The 17,888-nt window shown below is 39.3% G+C and overlaps 1 protein-coding gene across 1 annotated transcript; it reads left to right on the top strand.

Moving 5' to 3' along the window:
• Positions 1–572: 572 nt before the first annotated feature.
• On the top strand, positions 573–17,560 carry hs3st2 (heparan sulfate (glucosamine) 3-O-sulfotransferase 2; the record flags this gene model as incomplete). The annotated part of the gene is made up of 2 exons (XM_080044541.1): positions 573–1,084; positions 16,942–17,560. 2 exons carry the CDS (start codon positions 573–575, stop codon positions 17,558–17,560), a joined length of 1,131 nt encoding a protein of 376 aa, XP_079900667.1.
• Between the last annotated feature and the right edge of the window lie 328 nt (positions 17,561–17,888).

The following is a 17,888-nucleotide window of genomic DNA, read 5'->3' as shown; positions in this document are numbered from 1 at the left end:
TGTGATCTTGTGTATGACGTCAGAGGGTTACTTAAATATGTATAGCCGGTCGCACAAGTGCATATATCTTCACAACTTGGTTATTTGAGGGAAAGGTGGGTTGAGCATCGAAATCTCCTCGGAGTCGAGCAGAACAATCGCGCTGGTGAGAGTTGTTTTCAGGACAACGTTGGACACACGATCGACCCACAAGAAGGAGACGCAGGATAAAGATGGGCGTCCAATTCCTATGGGATTCGTTTTAAGATAGTGGCACCATTATTGATCCGAATGACTTACTTACTTCATGCTACCTGAGAAAAACTTGTTTAAAATAGAAAACTGACCAGTTTTGTCTCATGGATGAAGCTTTCTTAATCATATTCTACTCCAAGTTTTTTCGCGCAGTGCAGCAGCCTATGAAAAGAAATAACTAGAATTACGCGCAGTTGATGCCTCTGGGGAAGCAACCCCTATCCTCATATGCCAGTCTGTCTGACTTTAGAACCTATAAATACCCAACTCCAACTGCAGACCAAGAGAAGAGAAAGACGCCGATGGAAAACCATGCAGCGCTTTGAACCCATGGCGACATGGCACATATGTTCCTCTCCTCTGCGAACAGATTCAGCGCCAGATTCGCCTTTATATTCACCGTGTCACTGTCCTGCACGTATTTATGCTATAGTATTATTTTCTGTCGCAGCACAATCATGACACATCAGGGTTACGAGGGGAAGAAGTGTCCGCCGAGCAAGAGCGCAGGAGGGAAGAAACTTCTTGGACAATTAAGCGTCTGCGCTTCACTGGAAGTCAGATCCGCTCTGGATGAGTCCGCCGCACGGCGAGGATCAAGTGATCCCCGCAACCAAAGTAAAGCCTCTGCCTCGTCTGGAAGTCACTGGGCTGACATGCAGTTGAGAAACATGAGTGTTGCGCAAAAATATGGGAATAAGAAGCTGCCTAATGCGCTAATAGTCGGTGTGAAGAAAGGAGGAACCAGGGCGGTGCTGGAGTTCATCCGGATACATCCAGATGTGCGCGCTCTCGGAACAGAGCCGCACTTTTTCGACAGAAACTATGACAAAGGGATTGACTGGTACAGGTGAGGAAAATAATAAGCAAGCAGTCAAGTGTTTGCAATTTTTTCTCAGATTGATTCATTTGCAGTTTCCAAACTCATGTCACCTCTCTGACTCTTGATACAAACTTCCATGGCAAAATGTTGACTTAACTCGTTTTCTGTCAAGCTGAGCAAGAATGCAATGTTAGGCTATAGGGCACTTAAAAAAACATTATTTTTATTCATCCTATGATTAATTTTGAGAGGGCACATCTGGTTGCACATTAGAAACACATAAAGGCACCATGTCTGTTAGTGGGTCTACTCACAAACATACACATGTCCACATGCAAACACAACTGCACACATAAGTAAGTGGCATTCAACCACCACATGTTCACACGTTTGGTTCTACTTGTTAATTATACAGTACAATGGTGTTGCTCTCAGCGCTGCAGATGTTTCCTGTCAGCAGAGCCGCATGGTGCTGAACAGACAGCGCTGTGAAGCTGATGCAGGATCAGTCAACACCACAGCTAACAGCACAGATAACACATGACACAGGGCTTCAAACAGGCAACACCACATGTTGGTTGGTAAAGGAGCTCACAAATAGCTACACTATATTTCCTGTCGTCACTTCTTTAACACGTTTCAATCAAGATGGCCCCTGAATTCAATCTTAAGACAAGACACTTTTCCAATTTATATATAGAATTTTTTATTCAGTGTGTTGTTTATGTAACTGAAGCATTACATCCAAGGCTCCTCTTCAACATAATATGTAAAGATCATCGAAAAGTGAGAGCCCAGTGACTAAGAATGTTTCTCTCAAGTCTGAAAAGGTCCTCTGAAAAGGCTTGATGATATCCGTTTACATTATTCCTAACTGTTGGAGCTGCCTACAGCTTTCCGCTCACATACAGTACCAATAGTGTTTCCAGTGTGGAAGAGAACTGACCACAGAGCAGTGCTTCCAAGAACATGGAAGTCTGTTCTCAAGCTGCACTGCAGAAATGAACAGCAGAGGCTGCATCAAATTATCATGTATGATCGGCTGCCCGTCAAGTGTCAGCTGATGGTTTGCTCAGCTCTCCTAAGACATGCACACAGTTAGGTTGGCAGCCTCAGTTTTCAGCTTTTTTAATAACAGACTTACACTATATTCAATGTTTGTCTTAATGTAATACGCAGCCTAGGCCTAAATAATTCTTTTCAGCACACACACAGCACGGACAGCGTATCATGAGGAGATATTCACTGAGTTTGACAAAAGTGATTTTCAAAACAAGCATTCTCTAAAATAGCTGACACCACTTTTATAGTAAACAAGATGAGGTTGGATTGGTTATTTCAAATGTGAAAAAAAAAATTGTAATAATTATCCTGTTAGACATCGAAGAGGGACTCAGTGATTCTGGAGAATGCTTATTGTCAAAATCACTTTTTGTCAAAGTCACATATCTCCTCCGCCACACTGAAAAAAGTCCAGTGTTAATACCCAGCCTTGGCTTCGTAAACAGACATGTTGAGCTTCTATTTAAATACCAGTTTATTGAGCCTTGGCTGTGTATGAACAGCAGATTTTTGTTTTCCACCGCGCACACAGTACAGACAGGTAGCGGATCGCGAGGAGATAATCACTGATTTTGACAAAAAAGTTATTTTGACAACACACGTTCTCCAGAATCGTTGACTCCATCTTTAATTTCAGGGTGAGAATTTATTTACAAAAATGAATGTACGAAAGCATTGTTAATCATGCCAAGTGTACTCATGCAGAAGTAAGATAATACACCACAAACACAATAGAGTTATCTCAAAAGCTGCTCCATACTCCTGACAAGAGAATCAGGCCCTTTTCATCTTCAAACTAATAATGATAATTGACTTCATCCTTTCCATGTTCATTAGGCTCTCTTTTTAATCCGAATATCTGATATTAATCTTGTTTTTCCCCTGCATTATACTAGTTTATCAAGTGTACGCTGTTTGATGTGATATAATTTCAATTGTATTCAAGAAAGACAACCTTTTTTTCTTGTCTGCATTTCACAAATTAAATAGATTTTTATGAACATTCACAAACAGAGGCACTTGTCTGTGTAACTCTTGAATAGAATGAGCTGGAAAGCCTGTTATATACTTAAGCAAATAACTCGACACAGGAAGACATTTAACATGGGCCTGGAGGACATTTCTTATCGGCGGTAAAAGTGTTGATTATTTTACACCTTCTCACACAAGGCCAGATGCAGACATGGTGTAAAGAATTCAACCAAACACCAAGTTTAACACCATAACTGAACGCAGCAGAATGTGAGAACTGTGGAGCATTTAACCGTCAAACAGAACGAAAGAGACATCAGCACATCACACTTACTCCTGCACGCCATTAGACCATTCACTCCAACACATAATTCGACCATCTAAATGCAACTTAATGCTGCGACAGCAACAGTCGACTTCACCGGTAAGTAAACTATACTGTCAGTCGAGAGATTTGGATTTAACAGAAGCACTCAATTTTGTTATCCCGTCACTCCAAATTTAGACAAAGATAAATGGAGATCCCATTTGGACATGATGCCATTTGTGGACAAATTGCGAAGTTGGAAAATTGCACGTTTGTCACAAGCCGTCGCCGACAGTTACAAATACTCTCAAGATAAATACTTAAACAAAAACATTGACACAAACACTTGTGTAGTTCAGGCTGAAGAGACTGTTATTAAACTAGACAACAGACTGAGTGATGTTCATTGTTTTGGACCGAGTGATTTTCTCTCACAATGTTTGGGTTGTTGGCAGCACCGTCACACGAAGTATCTCCATTTTGATTAACTGTCACATTTGTGTCTGTAGCAAGTGACATCATGTGTTTGTAGATTCGCTTGTGCAAGTTATCAGTGGGTCTGTCTATCTGTCTGTCTGTCAATGAGCAGCAAGAGTAGTTGTATGTATCATGAATGAATCCATTACCCTTTCAATTAACAGATCAAAGCAGCATTGCCTCTACAATGGTTTAATTGTCATTACACTTTCATTCAGATATTCATGATCCACCAGAGGACAAATCCTGCCAACTTTGTTGATCCATGTTTCTGTCATTTTAGTTGATGGCAAGATATCTCCTAAACATAATATCTCCCAAACATAATAACTTCAAACATAGAAATACTGTAGAGCAAATACTTTCACAGCATGCTAAACGTTAGCATCTGATATGGTAACACTACGGCTGCCCAACTCCCAACCTGCTGTCATAATTAAACAGAAACAAAAGGTAGTTCAATTTGAGAAATGAAAATTTGTTCTTGATTTTGTGACTTTAGTTTGACAAAATAATCTCAACTCAAGCTCCACTCTAATCGTTCTATGCATTTCATCCATGTCCTCTAGTGTGTAATGAGCATTATAGCGTTGCAAGCCTGCTACTTGATGGATGACTCCGGTGATTAATTGATTACTGAAATGGCCATTGATTCATTTTAAATTAATGTGAGTAATTCATTTGGGCGTGGACGTTTAGTCTTGACCTTGGAATCAGTGTGAAAAAATAATCTCAACACAAAGGTCCACGTACCAAAACATCAAAGACATTGTCCACATCAGTAAGGTGGCTCTGGTGGCATCATGAGGAATCAATAAACATACACATTAATCGGCTTATTTGCAGCACTAATCACTCCACTCTCTACATACTGTTTTGTTTATGAATAGGATAATATGGCCATGCATAATGTGCATTTATTTGAACTGATTTGAAGAGGCTGAGTCTGTCGAACAGAGGGAAACTCACAACATGTGATGCCAATCGAACTCTCCTCAGTTGTTTCTGCATAATAGTCTTGCCTGTTACAGTTAGCTTGTGACAGATCATTTAGGCCCAGAAGAAAAATGGTGCAGTGGTCATTACCGTGGCTCCTGAAGAGAACACACACGGCCTGGCCTCATTTATTTTTGTGCGATGGTATTCACATAAGTGTACAGCAACCTGATAAAAAACGCCGCCAATTTCCTCGCACTTCTCTCGCCACTTTCTCCATTCTCCACAGAATCGCGAAGATCAAACAAAAAAAAAATCACGTCGCCCATACACCATCAAGACTTAAAAGGGCATCTCAGCTCTATTGATTCCACCGGAGTCAGAAGCGCTGCCAGTAGATTCTCTGAGAAAGGGGTTGAAATTGTATAAGAGGCTGCCGCTACAAATATTCTCCAGGTCCACATTAATTGGCTCGGGGAGGCAGGGAGCTCTGGAACAGTATCATCAGAAAGGTTGATGAGGACGGAAAGTTAGATGGCTCTCATTTAACACAGAGAAAACTGCACATTATACAGCCAGAGATGGCAAGGCGCAACTGTGCATTATTAATGAGCTGTCTTCGTCTCAGTGCAGCTCAGAGATATGCGGTGGTTACACATTAATTACAAAACAACTCTTTTTTTGATTTTATGGCCCCCAAATGAGACCGGTATGGCACGGAGAGAGGTGGTTCCTTTTATTCCTTGAATAGAATACAGGAAATAATATAACGATGAGTGAATTGTGTTCTAATTTCTTGCTAAAGTAGCTGTTGTGTATGCAATTATATAACCAACAGAAGCTAGCAAAATCTGGCAAATTTTAATTTTGAGGACAGCCTAGTGTCTTGATTGAACTTTTTTGTTGGTCAAAAACTTTGGTCCAGAATGAAATGTGTATTTCTTACAAATACTAAATGGATTACCTTGAAATGTTGTACACACATCCAGGATGTCCAGACTATGTTTCATTATTGATTTAGTTAATCCCTTAGCTGTAACCCAACAACCACACTGAAGTTTACATTTGTGGTTTCGAGTAAAATGTCTCCACAACTATTGGATGAAATGCAATGAAATTAGTATGAGCTCAGAGTTCAACAACCGTGTCTGAGTGCAGCCTCACAGAACCACTTCCTTTGCTGTAGACTCTTGTTATGTCTAGTTTTCGACCCTATTTTAAAGGTTCCCTGTGGAGTAATGGACCACCATCACCAGGGAGCCAATTTGTTTATGAGTAGATCATCATTAAAAAACTCCCCATGGTTCCTTTTCAGAATGTATCTAGTATCTATATACACAACTTTCACATTAATTACTCCATCCACTGTGATTGGTAATAGTTTGAGTGGATCAAATGCACTAGAAGACATCGAGGCATTTGTAAAATGAAAATTATACATTTTCGAAATGTGTTGCACTACATTTGATAACAACCCTTCTAAGTGGCAATGGCAAATGTGTTTTGACAAACAAATAACAATTCCCGGAAAAAAAATACTTTTATGAACATATTGAAAAGTCACAAAATGTTCACCCAACGAAAAATGACTGACACCACATTTCATATCCTTGCAAAAATCTGCCAGGGTCAACTATAGAGTAATTAACATTTATGATCTTGTTTCATCAACTCAGCGCTCGGTTAAGGTTAAATAAGTTAGAGACTGGCTGAGGTGATGGCAATGCATTTACTTTTTCATTATTTAACAATAAATATGACTCCCATTCAGCGCATAAAAGTCACATTTCTGGACTGAAAAACTATTGCCAGTGGAGGCAGCAGGCTTTGTACTTTTACTACAAAACATATTTGGCAAAACCAGTTAAAGCCGCTTTAGATGTAGGTTTCTGCTAAACAGGGTTGTTAATGAAGTTATTACGAATTTTTGCCTTGTCAATACATTAACCATAGATAAAGCAATAAATGATGGCAGCTTGCTGGTTTGTCACTTGATGTGTCTTGAAAATTGTGAATTGTTCATTTAATTTGGTCTTCAGTAGTGCTTGCAACAAATGATAGTTTCAAAATAACTATCATCCTGGAGACATTGTTATTCTGGAAGTATCCAGCAGTCAGTGATCCCTAGGGATCAAATCGTGTCGAAGCTTTTTCCTCCTGTTTCTCACCTATATTCTTTTCACCTATGCTGTGTCTTTTTAAACTTTCCAAACATATAAGTGAAAAGTGAAACTTCTTACGGTGTGGACTATCCACTCTCTATGTATTAATATCACTACGCACAGAGTTGTGCCTAAACCGTGCGTACGAACGCTTCACGCACAAATTGGTGATTAATCAATATTTTCGCACCTGTATTTCTTCGTATTCTGAGAACAAATTTAGAACCTCCTCAGTACATGCGTACACACAAATATACAAGTGTAACTATCTTGACATGTTAATATGGAAATACCCACTTTTTAACTAAATGCATAGCATATTAAAACCACATTTATTTAAAAAAAGGCTTAACCTGTAGAAAATGTTTTTTAACTGTTCATTTAATAATACATTGGCCAAATGATTTGAATAACCATGAAATTGATGCGATTTCATCTGAATTAATTATTGTATTTGTTATAATTAGATCATTCAAATACAATCTGAGTTCCTCTATTGCACTGCAGCATTATGAGAATGCCCACATTCAAAATATAAGTTTATTGTTTTGTTTTTTTGTTTGCGTTGATATTCTTTTTTAAATAAAATGATAGTTTACTGATTTCATAATGATTGGTCATCGTTTTAAATAAAGCAATTGAATGATATCATTTTAGCATTATGAGAAAAATGACTTTTAAGTGACAGTCCTTGCTGGATTAATCTCTTTCTCCCTCGTGTTGACAAAATGCCATTGATGGACGTTTATTCCAATCATTCTTTCATTGGAGTGACGCATCAGATGGCCCCTGTTTTTCACTGGTTTCATTTTTTTGGTTTGATATCAAACCATTTACTTTTCACTTGAGCCACGTATATCAGGCGACACAACCTTTTACATTTACCAACTCCGTTCATGAAACGTATATCAGTTAAGATGCTGCACTTACACCAATAGAATGATACATGGAGGAGAAGTATGCAGCGTCAAGACTTAATCTGCAAATCACTGATTAAGACATCAACAATGTCACCATGTTATAACCATGAAGGGCTTTGCATGTGAATTATAAGATTAAAACGTATTGTTAGCCATCTAAACAGACTCTACAATGTTGCAGAATGTCTTTACTGACTTGATTGTATAGTTTCACTTCAAATCAGCAGCCCAACAGATGACATTTCAGCAATAAATACACAAAAAGTAGGCAGAGGAAGCAGATAGACTCATCTGAGAATGTGCTGTTTAGGATTTCAGAGGCTTTTCATCTCCATCTCATGTCTTCATTCCAGTGTCCGTGCCACATGTTAATGTGACAGCTCGTAGCTCGGCCCAATTCAACGCGTTATTGTTCAAGGAGAGCAAGTGTCAGTCATTTCCCTCTGCAGACCAGACCATGAATAATTGTTATTTCAATGAAAACAAGAGCCTGGCGTTGAAATGACAGAGATTAAATAGGTTTTGGTTCAAGGTCAAATACATTATGCAACTCTTCCCCCCTCTACGACAGGACTGTATTGTCCTGCTATGAATCTGTCTTCATTCTATCATGGGGCTGAGGACAGGCCTGATGTCAAAACAGTCCTCTATTGAAAGACATGTGCCTCAGTCAGGCTGCCATTGTCAACCAATTTGTCTTCATTTAAATTAGAAAAAAGATTCTTGATTCTCAGATAGCGAATTGTTATTCAGCTCTGGTTCTCACCTATAGCGAAATTGGCCGTAACTTTGCTGTATTCGTCTGGACCGCTCTTTGTGAACTCCAAATAGACTTTCAAGGCGGCAGGCCTCTGTTGCTGGTGATAAATGATCAGATGTCATCACAGCTGTAATCTAAGTGAGTGATACTTTAATAATGGAGCAGCCTCTCCAGTGGAGACTGGATCTGCTCTGCTGTCATATCAAGAAAGAGGAAGGTGCCATTTTTAGGAAGTGCAGTGGCACACACATTATGAGAATCGTGCAGCACAGGAACGTTTTCTCTCAGCGCAGTCTACTTGAGTAATACAGATTGTTAATGGCAATATGCATGTCAGTCTGCGGTATTGGCTTTTCATGATATTTCATGAAAAAATTAAGAAAAACCAGATTTGATGAAACTCAGGCAAGACAAAAATCCAATACTTGAAGACTCCAAATTGAAAAAAAAATCAATCGCCCTGAAGCTGCTATGCTCTCAGTGCACAAGTCAGACACTCAATTGATTAAGCTTGACTATCTACCGACCAGACTTCAGTACTTTCACTGCAACTTTCAATGATATTTGCATTGTATTTTGTGTTCAGTATTGTTGTTGCATGTTTTGTGTGTAGCTATAGTTACACTTTAATCAAAAGATAGGGGCATTAACATAAAGCTGCAATTTAAACTGTTTCATGATTGTCTGTTTGATATATTTTGACTTTGCATTACCTCTGATAAGAGTTTTGAACCATTTATTCTAAAATAAAATGTCATCTTTTTGTTCCCCCAACAAAGCCCTTTGTGTATTGTGACCATCATTACACTGCATGCTGCTTAACACGATAAAACATAGGCAATCTCAGCCAAGGAGACTTTCTACTTATAATTCACTGTGTATACCCATGTATCGTTAAATTACTCCAGAGACCAAAACAAACGCAGCATGTAATGGATACTTGATCTGGGCCTCTCCGTGGTCACCCTGTGGGTCTGCATATTGCTTAATGGGCAAGGTTCATTATTAGTCCTTGTAATGACAAACATTTAGTGCAGGTAAAGCCATTCTCTAAATCTCCTTATCCCTGCTGAAAAACACTTCACATTGAGATGAATGGTTTCTAAGTTGAATCCCCCTTCAGATCTGTGTTTACCTGAAATCTTCCAGCTCATTAGATGGTTTAAGCAATGGTTTTTTTGCCATGCGTCACCTTGAATTTTTACGAAATAACAGGGAAGATGGTGTCCACTCAACAGTTTTTAGTATCCAGTTGAACCTATACAAACATGGAGGTGATTGTCACAACCTTTTTTACCTGACATGTGAAACTGAGATCTATGTTTCACATAACACATGTAAAAAAAACATGTGTCCAATGATACTCAATGTGGAATGACTTGTCAAAAGCTGTTTCATAAAAACATGTTTCTTTTGGCTTGTTTGCAGTGGTGTAAGGGTGTGGCATCCTGTATGTGTAGCTTTATTGGATGATAATGTTGTATCTGCTCCACAAATATTTACTGAAAACCAACTGGTCTGAGCTGACAATATGCAACACTTTGTTTCTAAGTTCAAACCCCAGTGAAATGACAGTAATACATTCTGAGTGCATTGATCGTTCACAGGGAGATGATTCAAAGCTGACCTTTACTTCTTCTGATGGTCTGCATCCCTGATCAACCTGCTCTGCTCTTTAGAACTTTCAGTCGATGAATAAGACACACCGGAGTCCACTGTTTTAATGCACCCCTTGCCCCTTGTCACCCTATGAAAGAAATCATGCAAATACTGGAATTTGGTGACACAGCAATTTCAGCTTGTGTATTTTATAAATATGCAGTGTCACATACCGGGGGTGGACCTTTGCAGTCTTCAGACGAGAGTCCAAATAGCTTGTGAGGTCGAATTTATGTTTAGTTTGGTTTCGCACTTGTGTGGTAATTGTTTGCAGTTTGGGATGAACTGATTTTATATCTGTATTTGGCTTTTGCAGGTATGTGACGTAAGGAGGGTCTGTTCATTCTGTCAATTGTTATCTGTTGCAGAAGCAGATTTGGATTACTATTAGCCATTACCTTAAAAATGTATTATTGATATGAATGCCCACTTAACCTCCTATCAACCTGTAGTGTTTACCCCAGCATCACTGATTTCAGTTTGTTTAATACAATGGAATCTCCAACACAATAATATCTTCTTTCAAAGTACACTTTTGGAGAGCAGGTAGAGACTATATCAGAGTCTCATTCAGTCCTCCTTTACTGCTGTAACTGGACAAAAGGTCAAGGTACTGTTAATGTTGTATAGCCAGATCAAAATGGGCTGAACTACTGCGTATCCTGTTTGTTTGATGGGTTTTTTCCCCCCTAACTTGATGAGGTGGAACACTTGGCTGTCTGCAAAAGAAGACCCAGTAAAAGGTTGAAAGTGCTCATCCTCACTGGTTCAACAAATCCGGAATATACTATTCTGTTCTATATTTTTGCAAACCACAGATGAATGACTCCACCTTTAGAGCCCCACGAGAATTCAAAGCCGGAGTGAAAAACAACCACTAGGCAATTTACAGATATTATCTGGCTAGCAAAAAGTCAAAGAAATCACTTTATGTGGATTTATTCAGCCATAAATCCATTTGTGATGAATTGCTTTATAGATCTATAAATACTTCAAACGTCGCATCATTTTTTTCATTTTGTATTTTAAACTATATTCTTTATTGGCCATTGACAGTCTAATTGTTTTCCTGCATTGGCTCTGCTTCTGTAAAAAAAAAGGGCTGCATGTTTTCCCAGTGGGACCAAACACTAGAGGAGAATGGTTTATCTGAGTTTAATAGGGAGTCCTTGGTATTGGGAAAAAAAAGGAAAATCATCCATGTTTGTGGCTTATCCTTCCATAATTGTATAGCAGCACCCAGAGGGGACTAAGTGTGAACTCCAGACCTCCCGCTTCCACTGCGCCAACATAGATAAATTGTCTAGCGAAACAGCCAGCAGGCTCTGTCAGGGTCACTACAATATGCAGACAAGCTTTCAGCACACCGCGGCTCATTAATGAGTGCCAGTGACTGCCATGTATTCCACTGTTAACCCTTACTACCTGTAACTAAGAGTTGTAGAAGGATGCTCATTTTTGTTTTTTTTATTCCTGTTCTCTCTCTTTATAACGAGAGGGGGATGAAGCTGACACTAATGGGTATGCGCAAGGGATTTTGTATGTGCTAAAAAAGGAAAACAAAGGCAGTCTTTACAGTTCCTTTCCATTTGTGTATAACGGTTTCAGTGTAACGTACTGCAGAATGATGCCTTCTATGAAAACAGATGACGCAATCATTAAAATCAAACTATCCATCTTAACTATACTATTTTTTTAAATAACAACTATGCTCTGTAATGACTTGATGACATTTTTAATGTAAGCTTACACAGATTTCTAGTCACTTCCTGCAAAACTGATCATTCAGTCTCCTTTCTACTCTGTTCCTATCGACGTATAGATAAAATATCATTCAAAATATAATAAATAATGCATAAAAAGTTCCTTAAAAACTTTAACTTCAATTTCCTATCATTTCTTTTTAACCTACAGCGGCAGAAACTGTGCAATAACATCCAATGCTATGCTGAAGCATCCAGAAGCAAATTAACTCTCAGCCATCTTTTCCTATTTGACCAGGGAAAAGGTCTCATTTATAGTATTGAGCAGATCTTCCACACCTGACTTCATCCCCCCCCCCCCCCCCATGAGTGATTAAAATGTCACTGCCGAGCCTGTAATGCATCTTGACTTAAAGTTTCACCAAGAATCGGGGAGAAGACTGTAAATTACCCTGAATAATTTAGTGTTGACGGCTTGACTGAGAAGGTGGTAATCAATCAAAAGCTGTTCACTCACATGTCATTTAATCAAGGCGTGTGTCTCTGAATAGGTGTGCCGCTCCCGCAAAGCAAGATGTTCACATTAAATAGCATTTTAAAGGGTATTTCTAATGACACGTGCATACCCGTAAAGATGCTAAAGTTTCAGCCATTACCCTCAAAGCGGTTCCGGTGAAATCACAATTGTGTCGATTTTCCTATTAAAATTACTTATCTTCACCAAGTAAAAACTGAACAGCTCTCAGTAAAAGCACACCAGAACCCACTGCTATAAAGGCCCTCTCAATTGTATCTTCTAATTGCCGATGCTGTGTGCAGTGGTGGTACTTTCTTGGGGGCACAGCAGGGAGAGAAAAAAAATCCTGATAGTTGGTTTACACACCTGCCTCAGGTATCGCATGCTCTCCTTCTGCTCTGTTTCCTGCTACCTGAATAACAAATTGATACAGAAATGAAGCTGCTGCTGCTGCTGCTGCTGCTGCTGCTGCTGCTGCTGCTGCTGCTGCTGCTGCTACCATGAGTTTGAGTTAGCAGAGAAAATGACTTCAAACAATCAATCTCTGCTCCTCACTTGCATTTTCTTCGCTTTATTACATATGGCCATTCAATGTAATATTAATCTGCAGTCGTTTAAATAAGGCTGGCTCATATGTGGATGCTCATTGTATGGTTACCGGATAAATAAACATGATTCTGAGCCCCAACTACACACTGCTATGATCAAAACAATGTTTGTAGATTACAAATACATACAACAATGTGTATTACATGCCCAGTGTACCTCATTAACATCACAGAAAGACAGGTTGATCTTGGAACTTGTTGGTCCATGGTGCTCTCTCGTACATGAAAGCATCCCTTACAAATGACCCTGATTTCAATGGACATAAAAGACTGACATCCTTTGATCATTACATTGCTCAACACTCATTTGAATGGACAGCTATGATAAAATAATTATGAATTCTTATTATCTATATTGTGACTAACAAGAAAGTAAGGCATGCAAGGTGAGGGTTACTTGACTGACAAGACAAGTTCTCCCAAGAAATATGAACCAATCGGTCTTCTTCTTTGGCAAGTATACCTCAAAACGTTATAAAGTATATTTATATTCAAGTGACAAAGCCCTTAAGTCGGACTTTAACGCGGGAATACTACTGTTTGATCCTTTGCTACCAACATAAGTCTACTTGGTCTACTTCCGTAACCATAATGGCAAAGGAAGGTCCTAGTAACATTTACTAATTACTTAACTTGATTCTTAACCAAAACTATGATCTTTCCCTAAGTCGCTTTGTTTTTTCCTAAACCTAGCAAAATGCAAACTAGAAAGGTCTTCATATCATAAAACTCAAGTCATAAAAAATAAAAAAATCTGTGAAATTTTAGTTTCTTGTTGATAGAAATAAAAAAAAAGAAGCTTTCTACTCCTCCCAGGGTCTCCTGAGACAATGCTGTTGCATGGGCCTTGGCTGTACTACGCGCAACTCCATATCGTGTTCTAAGATACGAAAGAACCAGCTCACCAGGCGCAGACACTGAAAAAAAGTTTCCCCAGGCTTCCTCACACTTCAAAGCATGCTTTGCGAGCCAGTGTGCGTCATGTGTTGAACCCAGAAGTTGCAATATCCCGTGTGGCCACTGTGCTTGAAATCCCTTCGCAACACAATTCCTGGGGGAATGGTATGTGCTATACTTTTTCCCTATTGCTGAGGAGCATATGTAGTTTTTTGACACACAGAGGCAGAGGTACCTTCCAACATGTTCAACGTGCTTTACCTCTTGAGAATTTACCCAATTTATACTAATTGTACTTAGACTTGGCTAAGATCTGATCACGTCAAACTATACCTCTAGATTTGAGATGCATTTGATTGCCAATGTGGTGTGGGCACATTGACACCATTCACAAATATGACCCCTATTTCCATAGCATTCCCTTCATTGTAATATAGCTTCCATGTAACATGTATTTAATTAATCTGGTGCTACAACTCACTGGGAGTGAAAAAATAAAACTGCTATAAAAATCAATACCTCGAGGTAGGTTGGCACGTGTTGCAACTCGCAAAAAGTTTGAAATTTACTCTAAATTAATTATTAGGTTCGTATGTACACCTCATTTGCAGCATATGCTGTACTGCATGTGTAAACATGCTGTCAACATAAAAGGGCTCTGTACAACTGCAGGCAGCATTGTTGTATACTATTTTTGAACAGAACCATCTCACATTTCACTCATGTGTGTTGCATTGTCAACTCGATATGACACTTTTTTAACCAGCACACACAGGATCCTCTCATCTACACTATCTTCATCTCAGAGGATGGTGGAACAAATGCGTGCAGATTGACAAGCCAGATAACGAAAACGACTTTCCTCGTCACAGAAAAGAAAGATTTGTTTAGATTCTGTACATCGTGGAGAATGGCTGTACGTTTTATTTAAATTTTTGTATCACTGTTTTGCAAAGCAGTTTGCTTGAAAAGGTGCTGTTCTCATAAAAGATTAATAGTTGCTCAGGCAGCCAAGAGGACAATTCAGGATTCATAGATAAAGTTATGATCAATATTTCCAAGGTAATAGCTACCGCTACCCTGAGAGAGAAAACCTAAAGAAATGTTTTATTGGAATATTTCCCCCAGTAATAATAAGGAAAATGTTGTATTTAATCATCAGAATTGTGTTGTAGCGTACCTGGAATAGAGAAACCAATTCAAATGCTGTGGAGTAAAGAAATAAAGGTACTCTACTGTAATCATGAAAGGAAACGACCAGTTTAATAATTGTATAATGTATTATTTTCACCCAACCAAAGGGTTATTGTAATGTGCTGAGGAAACAAAGTAAGGATGATCTCTGAATTGTGCCCAAAGCATTCATTATCTCAACAGCCAACATCAGATACTCATGAATCAACTTTCATTGAAGCAAAGTTCCAAAGCAGAATGACATGTTGCACTGGAAAGGAAAACTCACATGACAACTAGAAACATTCGCCTACCGTTTGCAAAGCTATTAACTTGGCAGCAGGATGATGCTAATTATGATGCATGTTTTTTTTTTAACAATACTGAGTAATGTTTGGAAACTGAGGACATTAATTGTTGACATTTTGAAAGCAACATTAATTCCCATTTTTCCTTGAAATACAACTTCAGATGATCAACATTTCGGGGTCTCCATTGTGATATTTGGGCTTCATAATGCACCACATTTTTTCAATTGTCTTGCTTAAATAAAAAGGAATGTCCCTGAAATAGACATCGTCTGGAAGGCAGCATGTTGCTCCAAAACCTGTATGTACAGTAGCCTATATTTAAGCATTAGTGATGCCTTCAAAGATGTGCAGGTTACCTACACCATCGGTAACAATCTGGGTGGTCCTTTTCCTCTGGAGCCCAAAGGACACAACTTTCAGGATTTCAAAAAACAGTAAGGAATGTAGACTCATCAGACATCAGCACACTGTTCCACTTTGCGTCAGTCCATCTAAGATGAGCCCAGGCCCAGAGAAGTCTGCGGCATTTGTGGATGTTGTTGATATATGGCTTTCACTTTGCATGGTAGAGTCTTATCTTGCATTTGTGGATGTAGCGATAACATGTGTTTACCGACAATGGTTTTCTGAAGTGTTCCATGGCCCATGTAGTGATATCCTTTAAAAAATCATGTCATTTTTTTAATGCAGTGCCACCTGAGGTCATGGGCATTACATTTTGATTTCGGACCTCGCCCCTTATGTGCAAAGATTTCCCCTGATTCTCTAAATATTTTAATTATATTATGGATTGTAGAGAAATCCTTAAATTATTTGCAGGAATGATGTTTGTAATTAAACTGTTGGACTCGGAATGTTATCCTCTGCACTTCTTTCCAAAGTGGTGAGCCTTGCCCCGTTATTGTGAAGACTAAACCTTTACCGGATGCCCCTTTATATCATGATAATATCACCTGTTACCAGCTAACATGTTTATGTGAGTAATGTTCCAAACAGGTATTTTTTCCCAATCTTTTCATACATGGCATCAAATTCAAAATAAGCATTTATTTACGAAAAACAATGAAATAAATAGGATAAACGTAAAACACATTGCCTTTGTCTGTGTTTTTTTATTAAGATTTAAAACACATAACTTGCATTTCCATATTTGTATGTCTTTGTTGATTATAAGACCCTAAATGCCAGACAATCCACTGTATAATAAACATGCATTTATCACATCACATACCAGGGCTGCATTCAGTACTTGGCATTTGTGATTAGAAATAATTGCACTCCGAAACTGAAAGCTCCCTCTTACGTCACTGTCATCCCTGAGGCAGGAAAATCACGAGGACATTGCTCCTGGACTCGAGAAGAAAAAAAAAAACTGTCCGACTCATCATGTGTGTTTTCTCCTTTTTGTTTCTTTCTCAAGGGGACTGATGCCGCGAACACTAGACAGCCAGATCACGTTAGAAAAGACTCCCAGCTACTTTGTCACCAGGGAGGCGCCCCGACGCATCGCCAGCATGTCTCACAGGACCAAGCTGATTGTTGTGGTGCGAAACCCCGTCACCAGAGCCATCTCAGACTACACACAGACTCTTTCCAAGAAACCCGACATCCCCACGTTTGAGGAGCTGGCCTTTAAGAACAGAAGCCAGGGCCTGGTCGACACTTCCTGGAACGCCATTCGTATCGGCATGTACATCCTGCACCTGGAGAACTGGCTGCAGTACTTCCGGCTGTCGCAGATGCACTTTGTGAGCGGGGAGCGGCTGATCACGGACCCGGCGGGGGAAATGGGACGCGTCCAGGACTTCCTAGGACTCAAGCGGATAATCACGGACAAGCACTTCTACTTCAACCGGACCAAAGGCTTCCCCTGTCTGAAGAAGCCGGAGAGCAGCAGCCAGCCACGTTGCCTGGGCAAATCCAAGGGCAGGACTCACGTACAGATGGACCGGGAGGTCCTCGAGCAGCTGCAGGAGTTTTATAGGCCGTTTAATATCAAATTCTTTGAAACTGTGGGACAGGACTTCAAGTGGGATTGAGAGAGAGAGACAAACAAAACAAGGCTGTTTCTTAAAATGGCTATATACCTCTGAAGAGATGTTGGAATGTAAAAGGGTATCTTCAACAAAATATTTAAATAGAATTAAAGTTTATTGAGATATTTGTTCAGAAAAATGAACAAGACAGAATTATATAGAACTAAGACATTCAAATAATGATGTAAATAGTGTCACATCATGCTTGGTTTTGTGTTGGGTCACTCTGATACAGGTGCAATTTAAAAAAAAAAACATAAAACACATGTTTCTTTACCACGTACATGATATATGAATTCATCAACCTCGTTATTCTCCAGCAACTATCACG

This window comes from Ammodytes marinus (genome assembly GCF_949987685.1).
Source record: "Ammodytes marinus genome assembly, chromosome: 16".
NCBI classification, from domain to species: domain Eukaryota; kingdom Metazoa; phylum Chordata; class Actinopteri; order Uranoscopiformes; family Ammodytidae; genus Ammodytes; species Ammodytes marinus.
This window is presented reverse-complemented; position numbering and strand designations above follow the sequence as displayed.